Here is a 25,025-nt window from a genome sequence, read left to right as displayed (position 1 = left end):
AACAGGCTGAAACAGCCAAAATTGGCTCTAAATGAGACCCAAAAACCCTAAATCTATCCTTCCTTAATTTTATTTTGAATATTTGTTGCTTCTTTTGTGTTTTCTTTTTGGTTTTGTGTTGTGTTTTATGTTTCTTGCTTTTTTCTTTCTTTGTTTTGTGAATCAAGGCATAGTAAATTAGTAATATGTTTTTTAAGAATATTTTAATAGTAAAAATATATAGAAAATATAAATAAAAATATTTTTAATAATTTTTTAATTGCCGAGTCCCGCCGCACCCGCACCTACTTTTTTCAAAAATTGCGGAGTCCCGCACCCGTACCCGCACCCGTGCTTCATAGCTTACAAAACAATTTTGAAGCACACAATAAAGAGAGCTAAACAGTCCTACAAGCTCAGCTTAAGAGCCTCAATATTATAAGTTTATAACCACCCTTTTCCATGTGAACCAGTTCAAAATATCAACACCTAAAAGTGTAATGAGTGGCTGACTACTGCCCTATCAGGAGCAAGAAAATGAAGTACTTTCAGCACTAATTCATTAAGAAAACAAACAGAATTGAACATAAAAACCTATTTCAGAGAAACACAAAAAAAAATTTCATAGCCCAAATAATACCTAATTTCTATTAGAGACCAAACTGTCAAACAAATAGATGTTATAGGACTAAGACCCAAACATTAAATACACGTGCCCCACAATACACTATCAAAGATGTACCCATATATAGAATACAAACATGCCATTACACTTGTTTGTCAATGTCATTGGATTCCCACACAAAATCAAGTCAAGTGTGCGAGTGAGAAAGTCATCTTCCCTAGAACAATTGACATTGCTCGTTTTCCAAATTAAAAAACAAAATAAACAGAAACAATACAAGACACAACCTTCACATTTTAACAATTAACAGTCCATGTAACAGCCGCTTGGATATAAAATCAAATATCATTACAGTAAAAAAAATTTAAAATCTCTAACATATAGATAATCACACATAATCACTTGCTAATATTAATGATGATGATTACAACATAATTAACTCAGCTCCTCAAGGCAGACGTTTCTTTAGCTGCTCAGCACATTCTCTGGCGACTTCGTTCTCTTTATCCTGAGGAGTTCCCACTAAATGTGGAGTACGAGGATTAATAACAATCTTCTCAAGGTTAATGGCACTTTTGAGTAAATAAACTGTAAGATCAATTTCTACTTCACGCCCCACAAATCCATTTATTTCCACCACCTTGAGGTGTTCATTAGATGTTTCATTGCCTTCCTTGCTTCTCTATAGTTATGTGGGCATTTAGACCACGCAGAACATGTCAACTGCAATTCGGAAAAAAGAAAATAAGTATCGAATCATGCATGCAATTGGGAAAAAGATAGTAAGGAAGTTCAAAACAGATAGCAATGATACTCAAGCAGTATGTGTAAGCAAATAAAAATTATATATGGATTAAAATCAAACAAATAATGATGATCAAAACATGAAGGGTAAGTTAAATATAATGAAACCATATTTAGAGCCATTAGAGAGGATGTTAGAGCAAGGTTAGAGGCTGTAAGAATAATGTAACCATATTTAGTTGATTGTTATGTGGTTGTGGAAAATAATGTTTTCTGTATTTGATGATTAGTTGTTGTTTGTAGATTGATGTTGCTTGGTTGTACTCTATTTTGGAAATCCTTTAAAAAATTTCTTCATCCAAAAATAATAATAATAATAATGATGATGATGATGATGATATGATGATGATAAGTAAGAAACTGCTAAACTTTGGAAATTGAAGATGATGACTTTAATAGAACTCAACATTCATTTCAACACTTATTCCTTAGAAATTAGAAACAATAATATAGGACCTCCAAACCACAGTTAAGAGGAAAATTCCTCCAACCCATTACATTGTGACTCAAAAAACGATCCACATATAATTTTATTCACATAATTTATTTAATGACTCATGTGATTTGTTCAAATAATTCACATAGATAATTTTATGAAGTGCCACATAATGAGTTGGAGGAGACTTTTCCAAACTAGCAAACTTTATCCAATAATATAAATGCTCATGGAATTTCAAGGAATATCTTTTTTTTTTTTTTTTTAATTTTTTGTTATTTTATACAAGATAGAAATTCTACTCTAGTCTAGTCTAAGTGTATGTGTGTGAAACTCTCTCTTGAAAACTTGAACCCCGGTCTTTGCCCCCCACACCCTACAAGTATTTATATTTGTAGAGTAACCACCACATTAAGGGCGTGCAGTGGTCAAGGAATATCTTTAAAATAGATAAAAAGATGGAAAACCATAAGCCAACAATTAATGTGCAAATTGCATCACCTAAATTAAAGAATAAAAAGCTATTAGCATGCTTAAGTGGCAAGTTATGAAATATGAATAGTCACCTCCATGGAAAATTTACGTAAAACATGTGTCGCTTCTATTATAGAGATTAAGCCAAGGAGGTTTCCATCAACAGATGCAGCAACTCTCACTTCAATTCAGGGAATTCCAATTCACTCTGAAATATAACAAACTAGAGATAAAGATAACAGTGAATAAAACAGAATAAACATACACGAAAGAGATTGCAAAAGAATTTAAAGTGCTTACATAATTGCAATGGCAAATGTCGAGTTTCAAACACTGTAGCTGAGACAAGTAGCTCGACAGAGGGCAAAATAAATAACTCATAGGTGAGAAATATATTCCACCAACAAGTACATCTAGAAGACGGGGTCCATAATTGACAGACAACTCTATTCTTGAACCAACAAATCCAAAATACTCAAGATTTGGAGCATAAATCTCAATACTTTTAATTTGTGTAAGTACTTCAACTGCAGTGATGGACCGTAAATTTTCAGTCTCACCAGAGATAGAGAATGTTCAACATATAACCTTTCAAGCACAGGACAATTGGAAAGGCAGTGGTCAAGAAGCTTGCCGGTTACATTGACACACACGAGTGAGGGATGTCAGGAAATCTCCAATAGAATTTATAATCCTTGTAAACTGCTTGTGTAAATGTATAACATTGGTTCATAGTCATCAATGGCATAAAGTCCAATTCAAGCCTTTTGACTCTCTTTGAGATTGCAAAATCAATCCATTTATCAATGTGACGTGTAAAATGTTTGTCTAACTCACTCAAAACAGACTCTGAACTTGTCCTGGATCTGGATTGTCAAAGTACAAAGTATCAGGGAACAGCCACAAATATTTCCACCTAAGCAAAAGAACACTAGTTTTGATTGCTTCTTTCATTGTCAACAAAGACAGTATAGAGATGAGTATTTCATCTGGCAACCAACTTATGCGATCCTCCAAATCCCCCAAGTTCCTCGTACACTTGAAATTGAAATTTAAACACCAAATACAAAAAATTATCAGATTTCAAACAATAAATAAATAAATAAAAGTCAGTAAGCTTACCAAAGTATTCAAGAGTTAGTTAGTTTATAAAGAAGGTTACCGAGATTAAAAATTACAACTACTTTTCCGAAAGTATGAAATTTATTTTTTACCTCGTGGAATGTGTTGTCCATTTGAACTAGAATTGGAAATAGAGAGCTGCAAAATTAGAGAAATAAAGAGTTAGTATATAAACTACATGAGATTAATGAACTTTTAGACCAAATTGATGTCTACATTGTGCAACGATCTCAATGCAAGCAAGTCAAAGCGACAAAGTTTGGAAATAAACTTGTTTGTACCATAAGGCTACAATTCCACTTAATATCTTTTTACTATATGTAAATTTTGACAAATTCACCTTTGGATTGTATTTGATATAAGAGAAATTAAAGAACAAACACTTACAGGTGAGAAGACAATTTGGGTACTCAATCTTGCAACAATGAAAATAGTTGACTTTTCCCGCACACATCTATTTAGGTTTGGAAAAAAAAAATGACAGATGCAAGAATTAATATCGTAGGAGAGCAAAGATAAATTAAATGAATAAGGAATCAAAATAGTATGATTTCTGTTTTTTCTTGAAAAGAAGTTTGTGTTTATAACTTTATATAAAAGCAATAATTAGGGTAAAAACGGAGAAGAGATCTGGACCATTGATTTGAGGGGTAAGAAAACACCTCAACCAAAAAAAAAAAAGGATTTATTTAGACTTAAAAAGTGCAAATATTTTTTTGCAACACAAGATGCAATTCATACACTTCCTCTTCAAATCGTGCAATTAGATTTCAACATACAATATCAAACATATTCTCTAGAGGCAGATTCATTACACATTAATGTGATCTTTAGACCTTTGCATACAACACAGACACAGTTACTTTTAAGCCTCTCATCATGATGCAACTACTTTCAAAGACCATAATTCCGACATCCAGTTTATTTATCTAACTGATCACATGGATCCTCCCAGCATATATGTAATTAACTTCAACAAGCAACAAATGCTTGCGCATATGCAGCATGTACCAATCTTGGGAACACAGATTCACCTTTCCACAACCAGGGCATAGCGCACAGCAATTTATTAAAACAGAAAAAATTAGAGAATAGTTATAATATAACCGCTAAATTTCCAAATTAATCTAACACACATCATTTATATACGAGCAATTTCACCTAAGGTCGTAACATATAATCTTTACAATGCTACCTGATTTTATAGAATACTTGTAATTGAAGCCTTTCACTGATTGTAGGAAAGTCTAACAAGCGAATCAGCACTTCAGCGTCAACTATATAAAAAAAATAAAACAGAAGAAAATATTAAAGTCAAAAACTTTATAAGCATGTCAATATATAGAGAATGATATTAAAATAAATACTACAAATTAGATGAGATACATAACAGACACAGACTAGTACCGCAAACAGGTTTAGAAAGGTACTTTTCTTAGCAAGATGTTTCCAAATCACCACATACTCATTATTATTTGTTTTTTTTTCTTTCCATTACATAATAAAGGTGCATGTATTGATGCGTCACAGCAGCAACTTAACCATCTGAGTGAACAAATCGTTACTATTGATTCCTAACCTCTTTGCCATATTCAAACAGCAAGAAATGACTCGGGCTATTAGGAAGCTATAGGGTGCTGCTTGGCAAATTATGCAGTAATTTGACTACAGACACAGATTCTTCCCACCATTGATGGTAAATAAAATCTGTTTCTCATCATTTAGAAGCTAAGATCTTTGTATTTTACAAAGCTCATATTTTTTACCTCCACCTTTTAAAAGTTCTAAATTCTAATCTACAACATAAAATTTATTGTCTAGGAAAAGAGCTTCAATGAGGAGATGCACAATGTGTTTCAGATAGAATATGCTCAGAAATCAGGACAATGTCAATTGAATTTAATTACCATACAAGTCGTAAGGACATGGGAGAGCATGGGAATAAGCTGAAGCAATCATTTGTGCAGCTGGAATCCCCTTGATACGCTCTGAGAAATTTTCACTCAAAATATGATTGGAGAATACTTGCCTAGCCCCACATTCACCTACCAATAATCTTGACAAGAACAAAACCCATCTTTGAAATGGTGAAAGCGTTTGTTATCTCTCACAATTATTTCCCTTTCAACAGCCTTTGATATCAACTTAGCCGCATTATGACAATCTACACAAATGCGCAGATTTTTGCAGATCCTCAGTGTTGCACCTTTGGTCGTCTTTAACAACCCAAAAGAAATTGCAAGCTTCTCACTGTGTCCCCGTAACACCTCAATCTTCTCCTCTTCTCTCAATTCATGAAGCACGGAATCTGTGTTGGGTTTATATCCAATTATGCTAATCTTTTCCTCTAATCTTCTCCATACGTCTTGGATCTCTTCTGACTCTGACAGCAACTCATCACCCACAACAAAGCTAAAAACTTCCCCCCCAAGTTCAATCCAACTGCGGCCAGCATCTTTCTGAAGGCCAGTCTCCTTCATTATTTGCCGCACCCTTCTCACATCATCCCATTTCCCTGACCCAGCATATAAATTTGAGAGTAGCACATAAGTCTCTGCTTTGTCTGGTTCCAGTGCTAGTAACTTTTCTGCGACTTTTACCCCCATATCCAAATCACCATAAATTCTGCAGGAACTGAGCAATGAGCTCCAGATTCCAGCATCTGGTTCTTCAGGCATCTCTAGTATGAGCTTTAGAGCTTCATCCAATTGGCCAGCTCGACCCAGCATGTCCACAACACAGGCATAATGTTCCAGTTTTGGCTCTATTCCAAACAAACTTTGCATCTGGTTGAGATATTTTAACCCATCTGTAACCAACCCAGCATGGCTACATGCCATTAGAAGTCCTATAAATGTAAACCCATCAGGCTTGAGGCCTGATCTTTGCATTTTTTCAAATAGCTCCATGGCCTTGTTTCCATGTCCATGAATTCCATATCCTGCAATTATAACATTCCATGATGCCTCATCTTTCTCCTTTAAACTGTCAAAAACCCTTTGAGATTGTTCTATGCAGCCACTTTTTGCATACATATCTATGAGTGAACAACCAACAAAAACGTCTTGTATTAGGTGAGCTTTTAAAGTAAAGCAATGAATTTCTTTTCCCAAACGCAGAGCTGACAGCTGAGAGCAAGCCCCAAATATGGTTGTTATGGCAATCTCATAAGGTTGAATTCCATTAGAAAGCATTTGACGGAAGAGATTGAGGGATTCATCAGGAAGTGCATTTTGTGAGTAACCAGCAATCATTGCATTCCAAGATACTAAAATTTTATTTTCCATCCTATCAAACAATGCCCTTGCAGATAACATTTTCCTGCAATGAATATAAAGTGATAGTAATGAGATTCCAATAAATGAATCCATTTCTAAACCATTTCGTAGCACAAATCCATGAATCTCTTTGCCATAATGCAAACATTTCAGGTGGGCACAAGCTAAAAGAAGGCTACCAATGCTATACCAGTCAGGAGCTAAACCTGAATATGTCATTTGAATGTACAAATCTAAGGCCTTTCTTGGATCACCGTTTTGTGCATGGCCACCAATAAGTGCGTTCCAAGAGTTTACTGTCTTAGTTTCAATTCCATAGAACACATGTTCGGCAGAGCTAAGTGACCCACACTTTGCATAGGCTGCAACAAAAGCATTGGCCACCAATTCATCATCTTGAAGCCCATGTCTGAATGAATAACCATGAAGTTCCTTCAAGCAAAGCATTTTTGATTCCTCTAAACAAGCTTGCAAAACATTCAATATGGTGACCTCATTCACCTTCATTTTCCATGGTTCCATCTGCATCTCCCGTAACAGATCAAATGTTCTGCATACATTTCCTTCCCCAGAGTAACCTCCAATCACGGTATTCCATGAAACCACATTCTTGTTATCACTCTTGGCAAATAAAGTCTGGGCTTCAGCTAAGTAGCCACATTTTGAGTACATGTGTATCAAGGCATTGTTCACCATTAAATCATGATTCAGCCCCAACTTAACTGCCAAACTATGAACTACCATTCCTATAACTACCTCTCCTTCAGCTGCACATATAGGTAATATCGTGACAATAGTGGCAACATCCGGTACCAAACCCTCCTCACCCTTCAAAATCTCCCTAAACGTATTATAACACTCTTTAAAAAACCCATTCTCAGAAAACCCAGAAATCATGGAATTCCAAGAAACCAAGTTCCTCTCAGGCATATATTCAAACACCTCCACTGCATCCTCAACAAACCCGCATTTCCCATACATTGCAATAAGCGCATTACCCACAAACACGTCAGAAATCAAACCCATCTTCATTGCCATCCCATGAATCACTTTCCCCAACCCCACATCCAAAAGCCCAGCACAAGCCTTAATCACACAAGGCAAAGTAAAATTATCTGGTTTAAACTCTGTAACCGAAATAAGCTCCACAAACAAGCTGATTGCTCCATGATAGAGCTCATTTCTAACGTACCCACTAACAAGTGCATTCCAAAGAAACAAGTTCTTCCTCTGTAACCCATCGAAGACTAAACGAGAATCCAAAGGAGAGCCACACATGGAGTACATAGTAACGAGACGGGTATTGAGAACGAAGTCATTGCTGAACTGGGTCGACTTCGAAACCAGCTCGTGGACTTTCCGGCCAGTCTCAATGTCCTTGTGGCGACCACAGGCCTGTAATAAGACACCCATAGCTTCTGCATTGTTGAGAGCGTTTGTTCTTTGAAGGAAATTCAGAGCTTCAGTGAGGTTCCGAGACTCACAGAGCTTGTTTATTTCTTGGAGTAAAGGGTTGGTTTTTTTGTTGTGGGTTTTGGAGGAGAGTGAGAGAGTTGCTTTTGGAGTCAAGATTGGAAGAAGGGAATGTTTGGTAGTGTTTGATACTGGGGTGTGAACGAAGGGAGTGTGGTGGGGGTGGTGGTGGTGTAGTGAGAGTGGTGGTGCCACTGTAGAAGCCATGTTGAGGTGTTGCAGTGCTGAGGGGACTCTTATCTGTTGGATTTGTTCAGTTCAGTTCTTGAGGAGTTGAAGTAATATAAAAAAAAAAATAAATAAAGATAAAATCTAAAAAGCAAAAAAAAAAAAAAAATCTATTAACCCTACTTGTTTCGCTATAAAATATTTTTTCAATTTTTTTTTTAAAATGAAGATAATTAAGAGAGTTGAAAAACTTGATAAATATTTGATTATTAGACATAAATCTATTTTCAAATATGCTTTAAAATGTTGAAAATAATTATTTGAATATTACTAGACATAAAATTTTGGAAAAAATTACACTTTATCGCAAATTATATTTCATATTACACTTTATACTTTAAACTATGATCTTTGTCACACTTTGCACCTCGATATGACATCAAAGTTACTGTTAACTTGAATGAAAAAATATATCACTACGTGAAAATATCTAATTATCCCTCTTTTCAATCCTTTAAAAATAAAAGATAAATTAAATTTTACCACCATAAACTATGCTCTTAATTACATTTTGGACCATAAATTTTGAATTTCCATCAAAATTAATAGAAAACTTAACGTCATTGTGTAATGTGTAACAAAGACCATAGTTTAGGGTGCAAAACATGTATTCGAAAAGTTTATAGTAATATAAAATATAATTTAAGGTGATAAAGTGTAATTTTTCCTAAAATTTTGGTCAAGGCCAAATATCTCCTCTAAATTTGGATTTGTATTATTTTCCTTTTTATTTTTATTTTTTTTTCATCTTTAAAGTGTACACTAGTTGTCAACATTTTTTATTTTCATGTTTAAAGTTTATACTAGTTGTCGACCATGCTTTGCACGGATTATTTTGTTTTCAAAAAGGATAAATTTATAAAGAGGGAAAATTTTCTACAATCTTGTATGTAGTAATTGCTACACATGAGGTAATGTGACAGTCAAAGAGAAATGACAACAAATCATATGTTAAGTTGCTCATGTTCATTACACATGACCCTTGTATACCTATCACTTCTTGTTGGTTGCCACCTTACCCTATATGCAACAATTGCTGCATACAAGATTGCCATAAATCTTCTCCCATTTATAAAATTTATAATGGTTATTCTTTTAATTTTTATTATTAAAAATAACCACATATTTATTGTCAATTTAACTTATTATTTTTTAGCATCAACGCGTAACTTAAATTCTTCTGAAAGATTCTTTTAAAAAAAACATTCTTCTGAAAAAAAAAAAAAACATGTATATTAACTCATTTCTCTATTAAAAATGAAATAAGCAAAATTATAGTTCAAACTCCACGCCCTTTTTCCGTATGTTCCTACTATCTACTTATATCATGCATTTTCCTAAAATAAAAAAATAAAAATGTTATATACTATTCATTTTTTGTTTTACACTATTTCTCTCTTTGATATAAACTATTTACTCTTCACGAGTGATGGACGTAAGTCCCTATATATATATATATACACACACACGAGCCTTCGCTCCTATTGTAATCTACTGAGAAAATTAAAGAGATACTAAAGTAAATGAAGAAATATATGTATATCAGTTTCAGAAAATAATATGTTGCGATAGATGACCACTAGACAAGAAACAATATATATATATCCTCTATTTCACCCCCAAAAAAAAAAAAAACTATATCATGCATTATTTCCCCAAAAATAAAGGCGTCTGCCATCTGCCTGGAAGGATTTCTTTTTGGCCATTTTAAGTTAGCGAAGCCTGAAATATGACCTGTGTCTCTCGGCCATTGGTGACCGATTTAATATCGCAACGGGTATGTATTGTGGCTTCCTTCTCTTTGGTTTTTTTTTTTACTGTTCCTTCTCTTTGATTTTATTGTTATTATTTTCCATTTTTTCCTTTGTCATTGTCGATTACTTCGGTGGTACTTATAAAAAAAACAAAAAATTGACAGTAAAATTAGATTACAACACAGCTCGTGTCACATTATTGGGAGGTTTTAACTACAAAACTCATTTAAACCAATACTACTGGTTAAATCAAAACCAAACAATGCTGAAAAAAAAAATTGAGAGTAAAATTAGATTACAACACAGCTCGTGTCACATTATTGGGAGGTTTTAACTACAAAACTCATTTAAAGCAATACTATTGGTTAAATCAAAACCAAACAATGCATAGAACCGAACGTAGAGGGATATTCATAGTTTAGTTTCAACTTTTCTTTTATAATTGTTGGATCAAAAAAGTCCGTCTCTACTTCCCTGCATTAAGAAAATCCCCAAAACACTAATTAGCATTAGAAATTGACAATTTCGGAAAGATAAGAGAGAAACAATGAATATTACAACACAATATTTTTCCCTTTCTTTTTGGTATTGCCTGTGTTTAGTACACTACATAATTCTGCATATTCATGAACAAAGGCATAGAGAAAATAGATGCAAACCAAAAGGGTAAAAAATGAAGAGAAAATTTCCAGTTGGCTCAGTTGGCTTTCAACTGTTTCCCACACAAAGTATATATCCCAAACTAATTGCTCCATTGTGCCAAACTTTAGAACACATAAATGTCCAACTAAAATTAGATTTTGGAGAAGCAGCAGCGAGACTGTATAACCAATACAGGTTAGAGGGATTAGGATGGTTGTTATCAATATGGAGAAGTGAGACGATGGATAACCAATAAAGGTTAGAGGGAATTCAAGTAATCTTTTATCGACTTAAAAATAGAATTGACATAAGAATTTTTCTTTCTCTGAAATATTATTCCATCCATCCTCCGTCAGAGAATATCAACCTTTGCAGTAGTTCTTTCAGTGTTCTGTCAACTCCTACTAGAGTATCCCCAAAGCCACTTAATAACTCTGATAGTGTTGGGGATGTTCTTGAAAGCTCCACCAGAGTAACCTATACAGTCCAACCAAATGCATTATAACACATTCTGTAAAGACAGGCAAGAAAATATTTGCTCTATTCATCACTTATAAGCTGTAGACTCCTGAATTTACAGTTTTTTTAATCAGCAACAGTATATATCTGAAGTGAATTTGTGATATACACACACAAAAGATAAAGAGAGAGGAGAAAGAAGAAAAAAAGTAAACAAACCTGTCTGTCTAGAGGTATATTAGCCTTCAGTTTTGCTATAGCAACAGCTCGAGAAAGTCCACCTATAGCATCAACCAAACCTCTTGAAGCTGCATCTTTACCAGTCCAAATCCTCCCTTGTGCGACCTCCTCATCTTATCTACCTAGCAACAATATAATTGGGAAATTGGAGACCTTTCAGATTGTTAGGACATATGCGTTTCACTTGTTTAGAACATATGTCATTCATTATTTATGTAATTGGCTAATCCTTTGTCAAAACGCACCTTACTTGCAATTGGGTAGAATTATGATGAGTTTTATACTTCAAGAAACTGTATTTCAAGATCAAGTGTTGAAGTCATCAAGTCTATTCAAGAAACAAGCTTAGAAGTGTTCTTTATTAAAGCTCAACAGCTGCATCTATCGAGCTTTAAGAAGCTGTTTTGGCCTCGAGGCTCGACAGCTGCTCGACAGCACCTCGACACCTTTAGCTGTCGAGATTTAAGAAAAACAGATTCTGAGTTCTGTTTTGATTCCAATCCGTAGACGTGTCTTTGGGCCTTCTTTTCTCCTAACCCTAGACATATAAAATGATTATTTTAAGGGCCGCCAAAGTGTGGCAAGTTGCACAAGTATTGAGAAATCCTTGTTCATGCAAATTGTAACTTGAGACAAAGTTCTTGCCCTAGTTCATCTCTCTTGTGAAGAAGTTGTTGTGTCTTTGTACCGTAGAGTTTTGTAACCAAACATCTTCTTGATCTTCATCGTGTGGATGAATTGAAGAACTTTGCAGCCAACAATCTTCTCTAGTTGGTGATTGAAGTCGCGTACTGGGGTCCGTGCAATTGGTTAGTTACGTATTTGGGAGCCGTGCATCGAAAGGAGAAATTGTCACTACAGAACAAGTCAAATTGAGTATTAGGGTAATGATTCAACTGTAGATTGGTAAGGTACTTGGGATTCATTTACTTGTAACCGCTTGTTGTGATAATAATGAAATTTCGGGAGTGGTGACCTTAAATTCACCCGGTGAGATTTTTGCCGTGTAAGTTTTCCCCATTCGTAAACAAATCACCGTATTATTTATTTTCCGCTGCATACTTAGTTTAATTGGTGATTTATTTGTGCTATCAAGCGCTTTGCATGTTAATTTGATTAATTAATAACTTGACCAATTAGTCAACTTAATTCATCACAAGGAGTCAATACGTTTTTGGCCTATCACAGATTTTATACAGGAAAAAAAAGGAAATGAAAAAAATATTTTTAAGTGATTGAAATTCTTATTGAATTTCGAAATTGCATATATGCATGCTGCGCATACTTGGCTAAAAGTTCTGCTTCATCTGATCTGTATATAGAAATTGTAACCAGTCAATTGTAAGAGCATAGAGGTAAACTCATTTTGAGTTTAAAGCATGCCTTAAACTACAAAATTCTGCAATCAACACACTTAAAAGTAATAAATTAATAGCTGCTTAATCTAATAGTAGCGTTTTGATTGTAGAAATTGCGGTTTGAGATGCACATTGTAAATGCCCACATGATTTAGGGAGGACACCGCCCATTATCTGGAAAAAGATAAAACTTTTATTTGGAATGTCATACTCAATTTTTTATTTGAAGCCTTGTTAGAGAGAGATAGAGAGAGAGAGAGTGCTGGGTATATAAAAATACAATTACTTTTTTTATATTAAAATAGACTGAAAATTTCATGGGATCTCACTATACCCTTCTTGAACTTTGTTATTGAATTAGCATCCAGGATAGTGAAATATTTAGAAACCCAATTATTGAAGGACATCTAGTAATTGTGTCATTATAACAATGGGTCATCATAAAATACTTCAAAATATGAATACTAAATATAGTTTATATATTAAGGATTACGAATTCATGTTCTAATTCTAATATCCATTCATCCATAACTTCTCACATTTAAACCAACAATAATGTGTGCTTTTTTCAAAAATTAATGTGCGGGCATAGCTGCACAATAAAAAAACAAGGAGACAATATGATCTACGCAAAGTAGGCTTACATGGTTGGTGGAAGACTCATATGGGTTTTGATTAGAACATGAGATTTATATGGACAACAGAATATACTATTAGTTCCTGTTTCACAAAGTAGACATGAAGCTAACAATGCAACAAGGCCTCTTTACCTTAAAGGTCTTTGTTCTGCTGCATGGAGCTCAGCATATTTTCCCCTCGATATGATTTCCTTGTTGAAACCAATCTTTCCATATAGTTTCCCCAGGTTAAACCTCCCTACAAGCAAAATTACTAACACATTAACAACTTGCACAAGCCAAATACAAGTTATTTAAGAGCCAAGGGAAGGTATAGAAGTTTTTTTTTTTTTTTGAACCACAAAGTGATTTGCTTGACTACAGAAACAATAAGCACAGATGCAATTTGGATTACGTAGAAGCATCTCAGCTAATAAAACTATACCTATCTCTCTCTCTCTCCCTATATGTGTGTGTGTGTGTGCGTGAGAGAGAGAGAGAGAGAGAGAGAGAGAGAGAGATTATGTGTATGTGTGTTGTTTCAAGAAAATTAGAAGCAGTGAGGGTAGAGTAAACACACTTCTGAATGAAAAGTAATTTCTAACCATGGAGTGATTTACATGCATGAGAAACAGTGAATTGTTGAAAAAATACTCATATGGTCATATGACTTCTTTAGTTTTTAGAACCCCCAAAAAAAAAAAAACTTTAGTTACAGATCTGCAAGGCCATTTTCTTGATCACCAAAAGTTCAATCATGATTGAGCAAAGTAATGGAGTAACCATTCAGAGAATGACCTTGCAGCTTTTACTGCTCAAGGAGACAACAGTATGAGCTTACTTTCAGTTACAATCTTCCATGAGCAAATATTCTTTAATAAGAAAACTCATTAGTGATCATTACTAAAGGTACACATATATTTGCTTAGTAGAATTCAATCTTTCCACATATATGGTATGCTCAGTGCTGTGTCTACCAATAAGTTATCATTATGGTTGTATTCTTTAGAAAAGGATAGATTCAAGTCTCTCATATGTGATTTTCCTGTCTTGTTTCAAATAAAATTTATTTACTTCAAAAAAAATAAAAAAACTAAGGTCTTCCTTTAATGATGTATGGAGAATTTATATAAAGAAACTAATCAGAAGATTTTATTTTATTTTATTTTTTTATTTTATGGTAAGGAGGGTTTGTGGAGAAGTTAAGTAGTTAACAGCCACCTAAAGCTTCTTGCATATGTCCTCAACTATATTTCACAAGAAGTAATTGATAATTTAATATAGGAAAACAGAAAAAATGAATAAGAAATTATATATTTTACCAATACCTTCTGCAAATGCATGTCAGCACACATATTTCGATTTCTTACTGTTATAACCCACAAAAATTTCTTCTATTTGACTTCCGACCAAATTTATATCTCTGAAGTTCACTTTGTTTTTTTCCTCGTTTTCTTGAAGCATTCTTAGGTTCACCTGTTACAACTCCAATGGAACCAGTCAGTTAGATTTTCTGCAACAATAGTCCCTGCTGCCATTGCCATATGGTATCCTCCACTTGCTGCCACATCAGACATTGATGCAATGACAGGTTTTGATGTAGCCAAAAGTTTGATTTCCCTCCTCATTCTGTACACCAAAAACACCAGGGGTAATAAGTGCCACAGGATAATTTTTTTTAAATAATTCAATAAAGGCAACCAAAGCACCCTTGCCAATCTTCATATCTTATTCCTCAACTTTCCTTTTGCCTTCTTGTCCAAGTTTTTTATCAATTGACTGTGCATGGAAGGTTGGTTCTTTGATTTAAATACCAATTGCAGACATACTAGGTTTGAAACTTTTGACACAGACTGGAGGAAGTTTTTAACAATGGTGATAGATAACTACATAAGTGCAGCTACCAGAAGCAACATGGGTACTAAATTTTAAAGAGTAAGCAGGAAGGCTCGTAAACTGTAGGCATGGCCAGCATCACAGCTCTAGCTTTTATTCTGTGATCTCTATATGCTGTGTCCAATGCCTACCTCCACTTTGCCTCATTAAATCGAATAGTAGGGGTCCACAGTCCAAACTTTTGATTGACCCTATGAGATTTTGTTGAAATGAAGAAACTGATTTTCATTAAGTTTACTGTTACACATCAGGTCCTTTATATACAAAGCAGAGAATTAGTTTCTACAGTAACTAACTTAGCTAAGTAACTAACACTCTAACTAATTTCCACGTGCTCTCTCACGTGCAACACTAAAACTATGTACAATGAATTAAAACTACTTACAGTTTTATGCTATGTACAAAATACAAGTCGTTTAACCACTATGTTCTAATTCTGACTTCTGCTCTGAACCATCACATTGCTTCTCCTCTGACTTCTGATCTAACTTTTGCCCTGAACCATCACACTGCTTCTTCTTTGAGTTTTGACACTCCCCCTCAAGATGGACACCACTTGAATGAATATTTAGAATTCCCATCTTGACAATCAAAGCTGTAAACTGATTTAAGTTCAATGCTTTTGTCAACAAATCTGCCAACTGAGAACAACTCCTAATATTCATCAATCTTATAATTCCATCTTGCACCTTATCTCTCACAATGTGACAATCTATTTCTATGTGTTTTGTTCGCTCATGGAACACAGGGTTGGACCCTATGTGAATTGCTGCTTCACTATCACTGAACAACAAGGCAGCTCTATCATGTTTTACATTCAAATCCTTCAACAAATATAGAATCCAAGTCACTTCACACACAGCCACAGCCATTGACCTATATTCAGCCTCTGTAGTTGATCTAGAAACTGTATTTTGTTTCTTAGACTTCCAAGAAACCAATGAATCACCAAGGAAAACACAAAAACATGTAATGGATCTTCTAGAATCCGGGCAAGCTGCCCAATCTGCATCTGCAAAAGCCTTTAGGTGCAGTGAAGTGTTTGATGGAAATAATAGTCCTTGACCTGCCGTACCTTTAATGTACTGAATGATTCTATATGCTGCCTTCAAATGAGGCTTCCTAGGCTTAGACATGAATTGACTCAATCTGTGCACAGAGTAAGTGATGTCTGGCCTAGTTATTGTCAGAAATAACAGCCTACCTATCAGCCTTCTATATATTCCAGCATCATGTAATAACTCACCATCATCTTTACTCAATTTTATACTAGCTTCCATGGGAGTTCTAGCAGGTTTGCAACCAAGCATTCCTGTATCATGAACAATTTCAAGGGCATATTTTCTATGACACAAAGAAATACCCTTCTGTGATCTTGCAACCTCTAACCCCAGAAAATATTTCAAACTGCCCAAATCTTTCAGCTTGAAATGTTTGTCCAAAAATACTTTGAGATCTTCCACAGCCTTAGGGTCATTACTACCAATGAGAATGTCATCAACATAAAACTAGAAGAGCAATGAACATCTTACCATCTTGTTTGATGAATAAAGAATAATCGGCTTTGGATTGAACAAAACCATGTTGCAATAAAGTGGATGAAAACTTGGAGAACCACTGCCTTGAAGCTTGCTTAAGGCCATACAGTGACTTATGCAACTTGCAAACCAATTCCCTTTTTGACTCCCCCTTGCCATCCAACTCCCTTTTACAATCCAACAACTCCCCCTTGCTGTGCAAACCAGGAGGAAGAGACATGTAGACTTCCTCATGTAGATCACCATTTAAGAAGGCATTATTCACATCTAATTGGTGAAGAACCCAACCTTGCACAGCAACCAATGCCAAGAACAGTTTGACAGACCCAAAACACAAAGTGGGACAACATTAAATTCTAGACTGTTCAGGTGCCTAAAGAGAAACTACTGCAGGTTTTGAGAACAGGAGTCTTCATCTTAGTTTGCAAGCTAGATGTAGAAGAGGCGATCATGTTAATTGGGGTGTATTAGATGTGGGGCGAAAAAGAAAATATGAAACACTTTAGGATTTCCACTATCAAGATTTAATTTCTTGTGAAGAAAACTACCATAACTTTTCAACCTCATTAGCCACGGCCCACACATGTTTTAGAGTCACAGAATGCTTAGTGGGAGGACAGTACATTCTAGACTTTGTTTTGGTCCCTAATGAGAGATTAATGTGGGTTTTGAGAGAAAGGAGCCTAGGGCTTAGTTTGCAAGTTAGATGTAGAAAAGGCGATCATGTTAATTGGGGTGTATTAGATTTGGGGAGATGCAAAAAAGACGAAACACTTTTGGATTTCCACTACTCAACAACAATAACAACAAATGGTAATCCCAAAATTTTGGGGTTTGTTATGGATTCTCAACAGATTAGTTAGGATAAGTTATATATATTCTTTTCCTTGATTCTATTTTATCTCTTCTCTATATATTAAGAGAATTCTAAAATTAGTTATGCCTTCAAAAAATAGGGTTAAAATTTTAATTCAACAAAATTTTAAAAAAAAAACTACCGGAGAAATTTTTTCCTAGAAATTAGCGCACTTTCTATTTAAACATATCTCACGTACGAGAAATTATAAGGTCCTCATGGCGGACAAGTGACGTGGTCCACCATGAGGACTGTATAATTTCTCCTCACATAAGTTTGATACATTTTTTTCCTAAAAGCCAGCACACGCTAAACCTAGTAGTTTACTCCATTTTAAATCTTAAATTTTAGTTTTATAAAAATCATTTCCTATGTAACCTCACTAACAATAGATAAATTCAAATTGAAAAATTTTATTAAACTCAAAATAAAATAAAATAAAGCCTCATTGCATGTGCGGGGGTGTGTGTGATGTGGCTAAGCTAAAATTATATTCTTTGTTACCTCCTTAATTGAAATGTTCTTTTTTATTTCTTCTACTAATGTTAATTTGGGTCTCCTATACTTTTTTTTTCCCTCTCAATTGGGATCAATTCACTCTTTCTTATTAGTGCATTAATCACTCACCTCTAACCAAACCATCAAAAGAACCCTTTCTCATCATTTCATCAATAAGAAGTACCCCTATCTTTAAGCAGATTTCCTCATTTCAAATCCTATTTTTCCGTGTATTTCCATTTATCCATCTTAAAATTCTCATTTTAACTACACTCATTTTATGAATATGCTGTTTCTTAATAGCTTAATATTTAGTACCATAGAGCATAGCTGGTCGTATAGCAATTTTATAAAATTTTCCCTTTAACTTAATAGGTATTCTACAATAACATAATAATCTTGATGCACTTCTCCACTCCATCTATCCTACTCTTATCCTATGAGTCACATCCTCTTTAATCTCTATATCTTTATGAATCATTGATCCAAGACATCAAAAGCTCTTGCTCTTGGTTTGCAAAAAGCATAGACCAAGGGACTTCCTTTTGAATCGATTTAGTGAGCTCATCACTAATGCAAAGAGATATGAACTTAATGATGATCCTTGATAATTCAAAGAGATATGAAGTTAATGATGATCCTTGATACAAACCTATAGTGATAGGAAACTAACTTATGATTCTTCCATCTATTCTCACACTAGTTTCAACCCATAAATATCCTTAATGAACTTAATATACTTTAAAGGAACTCCTTTCTTTTCCAAAACCCACAACAAAACCTCTCTTGTGACCCTATCATATACTTTCTTTAGATCAATGAAAATCATATGAATATTTTTAAAGGTCTCAATATTTTTCATTAGATGTCTAAGTAAGAAAATAGATTCCATATCTCTTTTGGATATCCACTATCAGGAGATTTAAATTCTATTGAAAAAAACTAATATCTCTCTTCAACAGTTTGATAGGCCTAAGGCAAGGTAATCTACATTCGAGTCTTTCTCAATTCTTATTAGGAAAGTTCCCAGCAGATGTTGACTATGGAAGCTGGGGAAGGTTCTATATCAAGTTTTCCAGTTGGTAATAATCATACAAATTGAGTGCTGGTGACGTCAATTTTCTCTGTGCAGATGAAACTACTATTATTTTGGGGCTGATATAAAACAGGCAGTTTTCTAAGGTGTCTACTCATATGTTTTGAAGTAGTTACAATTACGAGAGTTATTTTTGAGAAAAAATAATTAGTTTCAGTGGGAGCTACAGAGGAGGAGGAAGGAAGGGCTTGCAGAGTTTTTAGGATTTAAGGCAGGCTTCCTTCTCACGCATAGACTCCCATTGGGAGCTTTGTGGGACTCTATTATTATCCAGTATGAGGTTGCGTTCAGTGTAAGAAACTTGACAGAGAATACCGAATCACCAAAAAGTAGATTATAAAGAAAACAAAACATAATAGGTAACTTGTCTACAAAATGGCTACTATCTTAGTTCATGTATCATTGGATTCATAACACATCTATAGAGGTAAAATATTCCAGAACTTACAAATCAGAAGCAAGAGCATCACCTCCAGGGCTGTCAATTCGGATTATTGCTGCCTTATATCTTTTAGACTCTGAGGGTGAGGCAAGGGAAAAGAAAACCAACATGATAGGAAAAATAATTTATGACTCTGCAAATACTGGGTAATTGAAACTAAGCAACGCCCAAGTAGATAAAACATGATCCTAGTAGACTTCAGCTTTTGCTCTTAAGACCTCTACAAGCAAAAATTATAGATGAATGTTGTGGATGCATATGATGTTACCATATATTCAGTTGAACAGCACTAATTCTCTATGTTCTTTGAGTTCATTTACATGAGCAGTTTTTTAGATACCTAGCCAGAGGTCTTCTCAACAGTCAAACTGCACATCTATATGTTTTCTTTCATTGCATCTTCTAATGGCTCCCCATGTTTCCACAACAAATGGCATGGAGTAAGTATACATAGTTACAATGTTACATAGTTTTTACTTAAAACACATGTGACCATTGTTAACATGAACATAATTAGAACGCCACCATCTCAAATGGCTAGGTGCCTAGGTCACATCTTAGGAGGAAGTTGATCATGCTTCCACGGTAAGAAAAAGAGCATTAGATTAAGCAAAGTGAATTATAAGATAATATATTACCTCTTACACTACGAATCTTCTCAATGAACTTGTCCTCAATAATATCCGAACTAGAGTCACTAAATAGACTTCGTACGCGACTAATGCTCCCAGAGGCTCTGATTACAGCTATTTAGTCTTCACCGCCAGATAAACCGAGAGTCCATTTTCTAACTCTAGAATATTCTCTGTAAGTTAGAATGACCCCCAAAAAAAAAAAAAACCTTATAAAGGTTAATACTTAATATTTCACCTTCTCCAAAAAAATCCAAGCAATTGAACCAATGGAACTCTTAGATTGGTCACAAGTCACAGAGACTAGTGAACATTTTCATACATCACTAATACAAAATGGATCAGATGACACGATTGAACGTGTGTCAGTGTGTGATGCAACAAAGTTAGCTCTTAGAGAGTTATGAATTACTGTAAACAAAACCTCAATGTACCTTGCATTGTAAATCCAAATCATTAATCGTGGATACACATCATAGAAAAATGGAAGAGTTGCGTGGTAAATATGGAAACAAAACATAATAATTATTCCTCTGACAACCTATTTAGAAATTTAAATCATAAAATTGTTCAAACTTCAAATAAGAGGTAAGTGAAGCCCCATGGCTAGTATTCACTCAAAATAATTATAAGCTAAAACAGCAGCAAGTTGAAATAATTTTTTATATGCCAGATTATGATACAGAAATCAAATACAGTTGGTGGACAATCTAAAGATTAGTAGATGTCTAAACAACAAGAAGTGACAGCCACACACATGCACATGCACATGCACATACATACATACATACATATTAACGAAAATGAAAGCTTTAATTGGGAAGAAGGGGTTGTCAATTTGCCAACAGTGGCTCCAGGAAACAATACACTCCATTAGAACATTCATATTTGTAGGCCTCCAATAATTCATTGACTACCTGTAATCAACCATAGGGATCTGTTCATCCTTATGTAATCCCAGTCTCTCCCTCAACATTGAAATAACCTGCAAGGACTACATGTTACTAAAAACCACCTGAAATCATCATATCAATGAAACTGGGAAAAAGAAAAGAAAAATAACCTTAACAGTTTTAAGGACACAAACCACTCCTAATACCAATGGCTGTCACACCCATGCTCTTCAACAGAAACTATTGAACAGGAATTAATGGTCAACACGCGATCAAATCTAACAACAATATGGTACATTTATATTAGAATAATCCATTTAGACTTGATAATTACCATGAATTAGAAGTTCTAACTTTAACTATAACTTACCAATTTTTAGAAAACCCTCCCAACTGGCTGTAAGCCTGTAAGTATAATGCCATTAAAATCTTGTACACTGAACGCTAAATGAAAATGCCATCTCACTCTTCAGATATCCTTAAGAATTCTTATTAAGTGCAGTAGCAGATATTGATTCTTCCTCATATACTTCAAGCCCCGACTTCTAGGAGTAGAATTTTGTACCTCATCATCATAGCGTATGTTTGTTATCCAGCCCTCGTGTTTTAGCTTTTCTACTTGGTAAACACCTTGATTAATGAAGTTCTCCAGATCTTCCCTTGTCTTTCCTACAGTACTTGCAGAATCCTGCGAGTTTAACTAATACTAGAAGATTGAGAAAAGCAACAGATGCAAAGGAAACTTTTGCAGAAGAAACTTTATCCAGCCAATTCTCATAGACGTTATCGAGCAATGCAGTCAGCATCTCACAATTTTCTTCAGACATAGTTTTGCTTGTAAGTTGATCCCCAGCACTTTTGTATTTGCCAATCCTTTCCACTTCTGGCTCAATTCCTACATTGTCAAGGACACCTACAAAACAAATTTTTTGAAACCTCTATCAAATTCAAATAATGCAATTGGAGCCATAAGTTAGCTCAGACTACGGTTTTTAAAAAGTGGAAAATTAGGTATGGACTTTTGTATATGTTTCATTAAAAAACTCATGCAAGAGCATAAGACTCCAAGTACTTATTTTACAAACATTTATAAGATACACATGTGAGCACTCAGGATTAACCACAACTACTATAAAATGCAATCTATTTTCAATTTCAAATTGTGTGATAATAAAAGAGCCAAGGCCACGCTATCCATATTTCAACGATTTATTCATGTAATTAACAAAATGTCACAAAACTATACCAGAGATGATCACCAATTTCTTGAGATGGGATTTCATGCAACTTGCAAATATGGATTTTGAAAGCTCTGGTTGAAATATTTCAGATGTTTTCCTATAGTTGAACAGCTAAAGAAATAGTCTTGCAGTTTTAGAATTCAGGAAAACTTTTTCACTGCATAAAAATTCTGAAACAGAGATCAGTGATATAAGCAAGTCAATAGTGCACTAAGGAGACAATGTCCTAGTGCTCCTAAGTATTTTCTCATTTTATTATGATCTTCATTTGAAAACATAGAAAGTGGTAAATCTCAGCTTTAAATAACCCAAAAGATGTTACAAAATATGGAGATAAAATGAAAACCAATGAATATTCAATACTGTCCAAGTAATCTGACCATGTTAATTAAAAAATATTTATAACGAGCAGTTCCATGACACCCAAGGCTACTATAAGCTGCAAACATAGATAGAAAGATAAACTGCGTTGTGATGGCAGAAGAAATCAGCACTTACTCCATTCAAGAAATTAGCTGCAAGTTCAAGCAAGCCAAATAGAGATAGAATACCTACAAGGTTACAAATCTGTCCTCGCAAGCTTTAATTATTAAGAAATGATGAATTTAATCATTTTAATTATCATTGTAACAGATTATCAAAAAGAAAACTATCATTGTAACACTTCTCCACACGTGAACCCAAACTCCCCAATAATAAGTGGGGCCCGACACTTTGGATGTTTATTTTTCAGATGGTACATGCAGTAAAGATAGAGTTTGAACACACTACCACCTCTAATATTATGATAAATTACAACTTGTCCCAAAAGCTTAAGCAATTAAGAAATGATGAATTTAATCATTAACCATTACTCTAACAAAAACTATGCAAGAAAATCAACTTACCTCTAAGGAATGATGCTTCAACGTTTAAACCAAACAAAGAAAAATAAGCACTTGGAGGGGCATATATTTCTTCACACGCACAGGCAAGGTAATATTCTTCCTCACAACATTCAGGGACATATGCCACAATGAATTTCCCTGCATGTCAAGTATGAATAAAGATCAGGTTACTGGTTGTAAAAATAGATAATTTGCTGGCAGATCACCATAGAAACTTGAAGTTTTAAAGAAATAACTCAGCTATACAGTACTTTGGACATAACAAACAAAATCAATAACCTTGTGATGAAAAGAAGATAGAAGAACTAAAAAGGTATTAGGGGCTTCTTACTTTAAGATAATACAAACACAACTCCAATTTAAAAGAAATAGTGCACCTGAACGTCCATAGAAAATAAATTGTCTGTCCTATAGGTACATACAGACCACAATAACCTCTAACTCAAATGACACTTCTTTCTCCCGTAAGAACAGGTGGAGGGTGAGATTTTGGGTTCAAAACCATTCGGTTCAAAACCAAAACATCACACACTCAAAAAAAAAAAAAAAAAAACCACCGCAAATGTTTTCTATTTCATTTTCAAGGTCAAAACTAAACACAGGAAAATGAGGTGATTTCAAACTTTCAACAATAAATATATTAATAATTCTAATTACAAGTAGCAAAAAATAAAATTAAAAAAATTAGAAAGAAAGAAAATGTAACAAATTAATAGAAAGTAATGGTTATTGTGTGAAGAAAGATAAACAATTAAAAAAATCAAGATAAATTGATACTTTAATAAAATTTAATGTAAAATAAATAATATGATGTTGCTTGTTTTGAAAATTAAATAAAATAGAGAAAGTAAGTTCTTATTACTAAAATAAACCAAAAAAAAAAAAAATTTTACATGAGCTAATATGAATACTCTTATAGAAAATGAGACTATAAATGTTGAAACTTGGAATAGCTTAAAGAAAAGAAAAAACTTTAAACTATAAACTATTTTATAATTTTTTTGCTATAATTGTGACATGGCATAAGGTGTGTTTGAGAAAAAATAGTCTCAATAAAATCACTCAAAATTTAAAAAATTGTGAAATAGTAAGAGAAAATTATTGAATATTCCGGAGTACCTACTCTTTCTTCTCATGTAAATTGTGAATCCCAATGTAATTTTTTTTTTTTTTTTTGAGGATGAGTCCCACTATCATTTTAATTAGTAAGACCTACCGTTATATATATTAAAAAAAAAAAAAAAAAAAAAAAAAAAAAAGAATACACATTTACGATAAGTACCCAATAATTAGCCAACAGGAAGTGTGGGATATGGACGGTCACCGTGTCATCTCTTAAAGGCAGTAAGAAGATAAAGTGCGCGTTTTCACATGAAAACGTGAAAATCTGATCATTTGGCTCGCGCCTTTTTATTTTTATTTTTATTTAATTTATTTATTAGGTAAAAAAAATGGCGCGTCTTGAAACTGAAGGTGAGAATTCACAAGTGCTATTTTGGCGTTTTGTGGACTGCTTTTACAAGTGTGATTTGTCACAAATACCCTCAGAAATCATCG

General features: G+C 34.1%; 1 protein-coding gene and 1 pseudogene across 2 annotated transcripts; both read right to left on the bottom strand.

Annotated features, from left to right (window-relative positions):
- Window positions 1-3,827: 3,827 nt before the first annotated feature.
- Window positions 3,828-8,426, bottom strand: LOC142630615 (pentatricopeptide repeat-containing protein At1g18485). 2 transcript variants are annotated; one of them, XM_075804639.1, is made up of 3 exons: window positions 5,348-8,426; window positions 4,636-4,717; window positions 3,828-3,894 (listed from the first exon to the last, which is right to left on the bottom strand). In XM_075804639.1, the coding sequence occupies exon 1, from the start codon at window positions 8,396-8,398 to the stop codon at window positions 5,486-5,488; it is 2,913 nt and encodes a 970-aa protein (XP_075660754.1). In that variant the 5' UTR covers window positions 8,399-8,426; the 3' UTR covers window positions 3,828-3,894; window positions 4,636-4,717; window positions 5,348-5,485. The 2 variants fall into 2 exon arrangements, with proteins under 2 accessions (XP_075660754.1, XP_075660753.1); XM_075804638.1 differs by having other exon boundaries at window positions 3,834-4,717.
- Window positions 8,427-11,074: 2,648 nt separating this feature from the next.
- Window positions 11,075-25,025, bottom strand: part of LOC142632743 (serine protease SPPA, chloroplastic-like) — an 18,236-nt pseudogene continuing 4,285 nt past the window's right edge.

The sequence above is a fragment of the Castanea sativa genome, chromosome 4, assembly GCF_040712315.1.
Source record: "Castanea sativa cultivar Marrone di Chiusa Pesio chromosome 4, ASM4071231v1".
Lineage (NCBI taxonomy): Eukaryota > Viridiplantae > Streptophyta > Magnoliopsida > Fagales > Fagaceae > Castanea > Castanea sativa.
The sequence above is the reverse complement of the archived record's forward strand: the minus strand, read 5'-3'. Positions and strand labels throughout refer to the sequence as shown.

Excerpts from the sequence above, each read along its gene's own strand:
- LOC142630615 (XM_075804639.1), bottom strand. The coding sequence starts at position 8,398 with ATGGCTTCTACAGTGGCACCACCACTCTCACTACACCACCACCACCCC.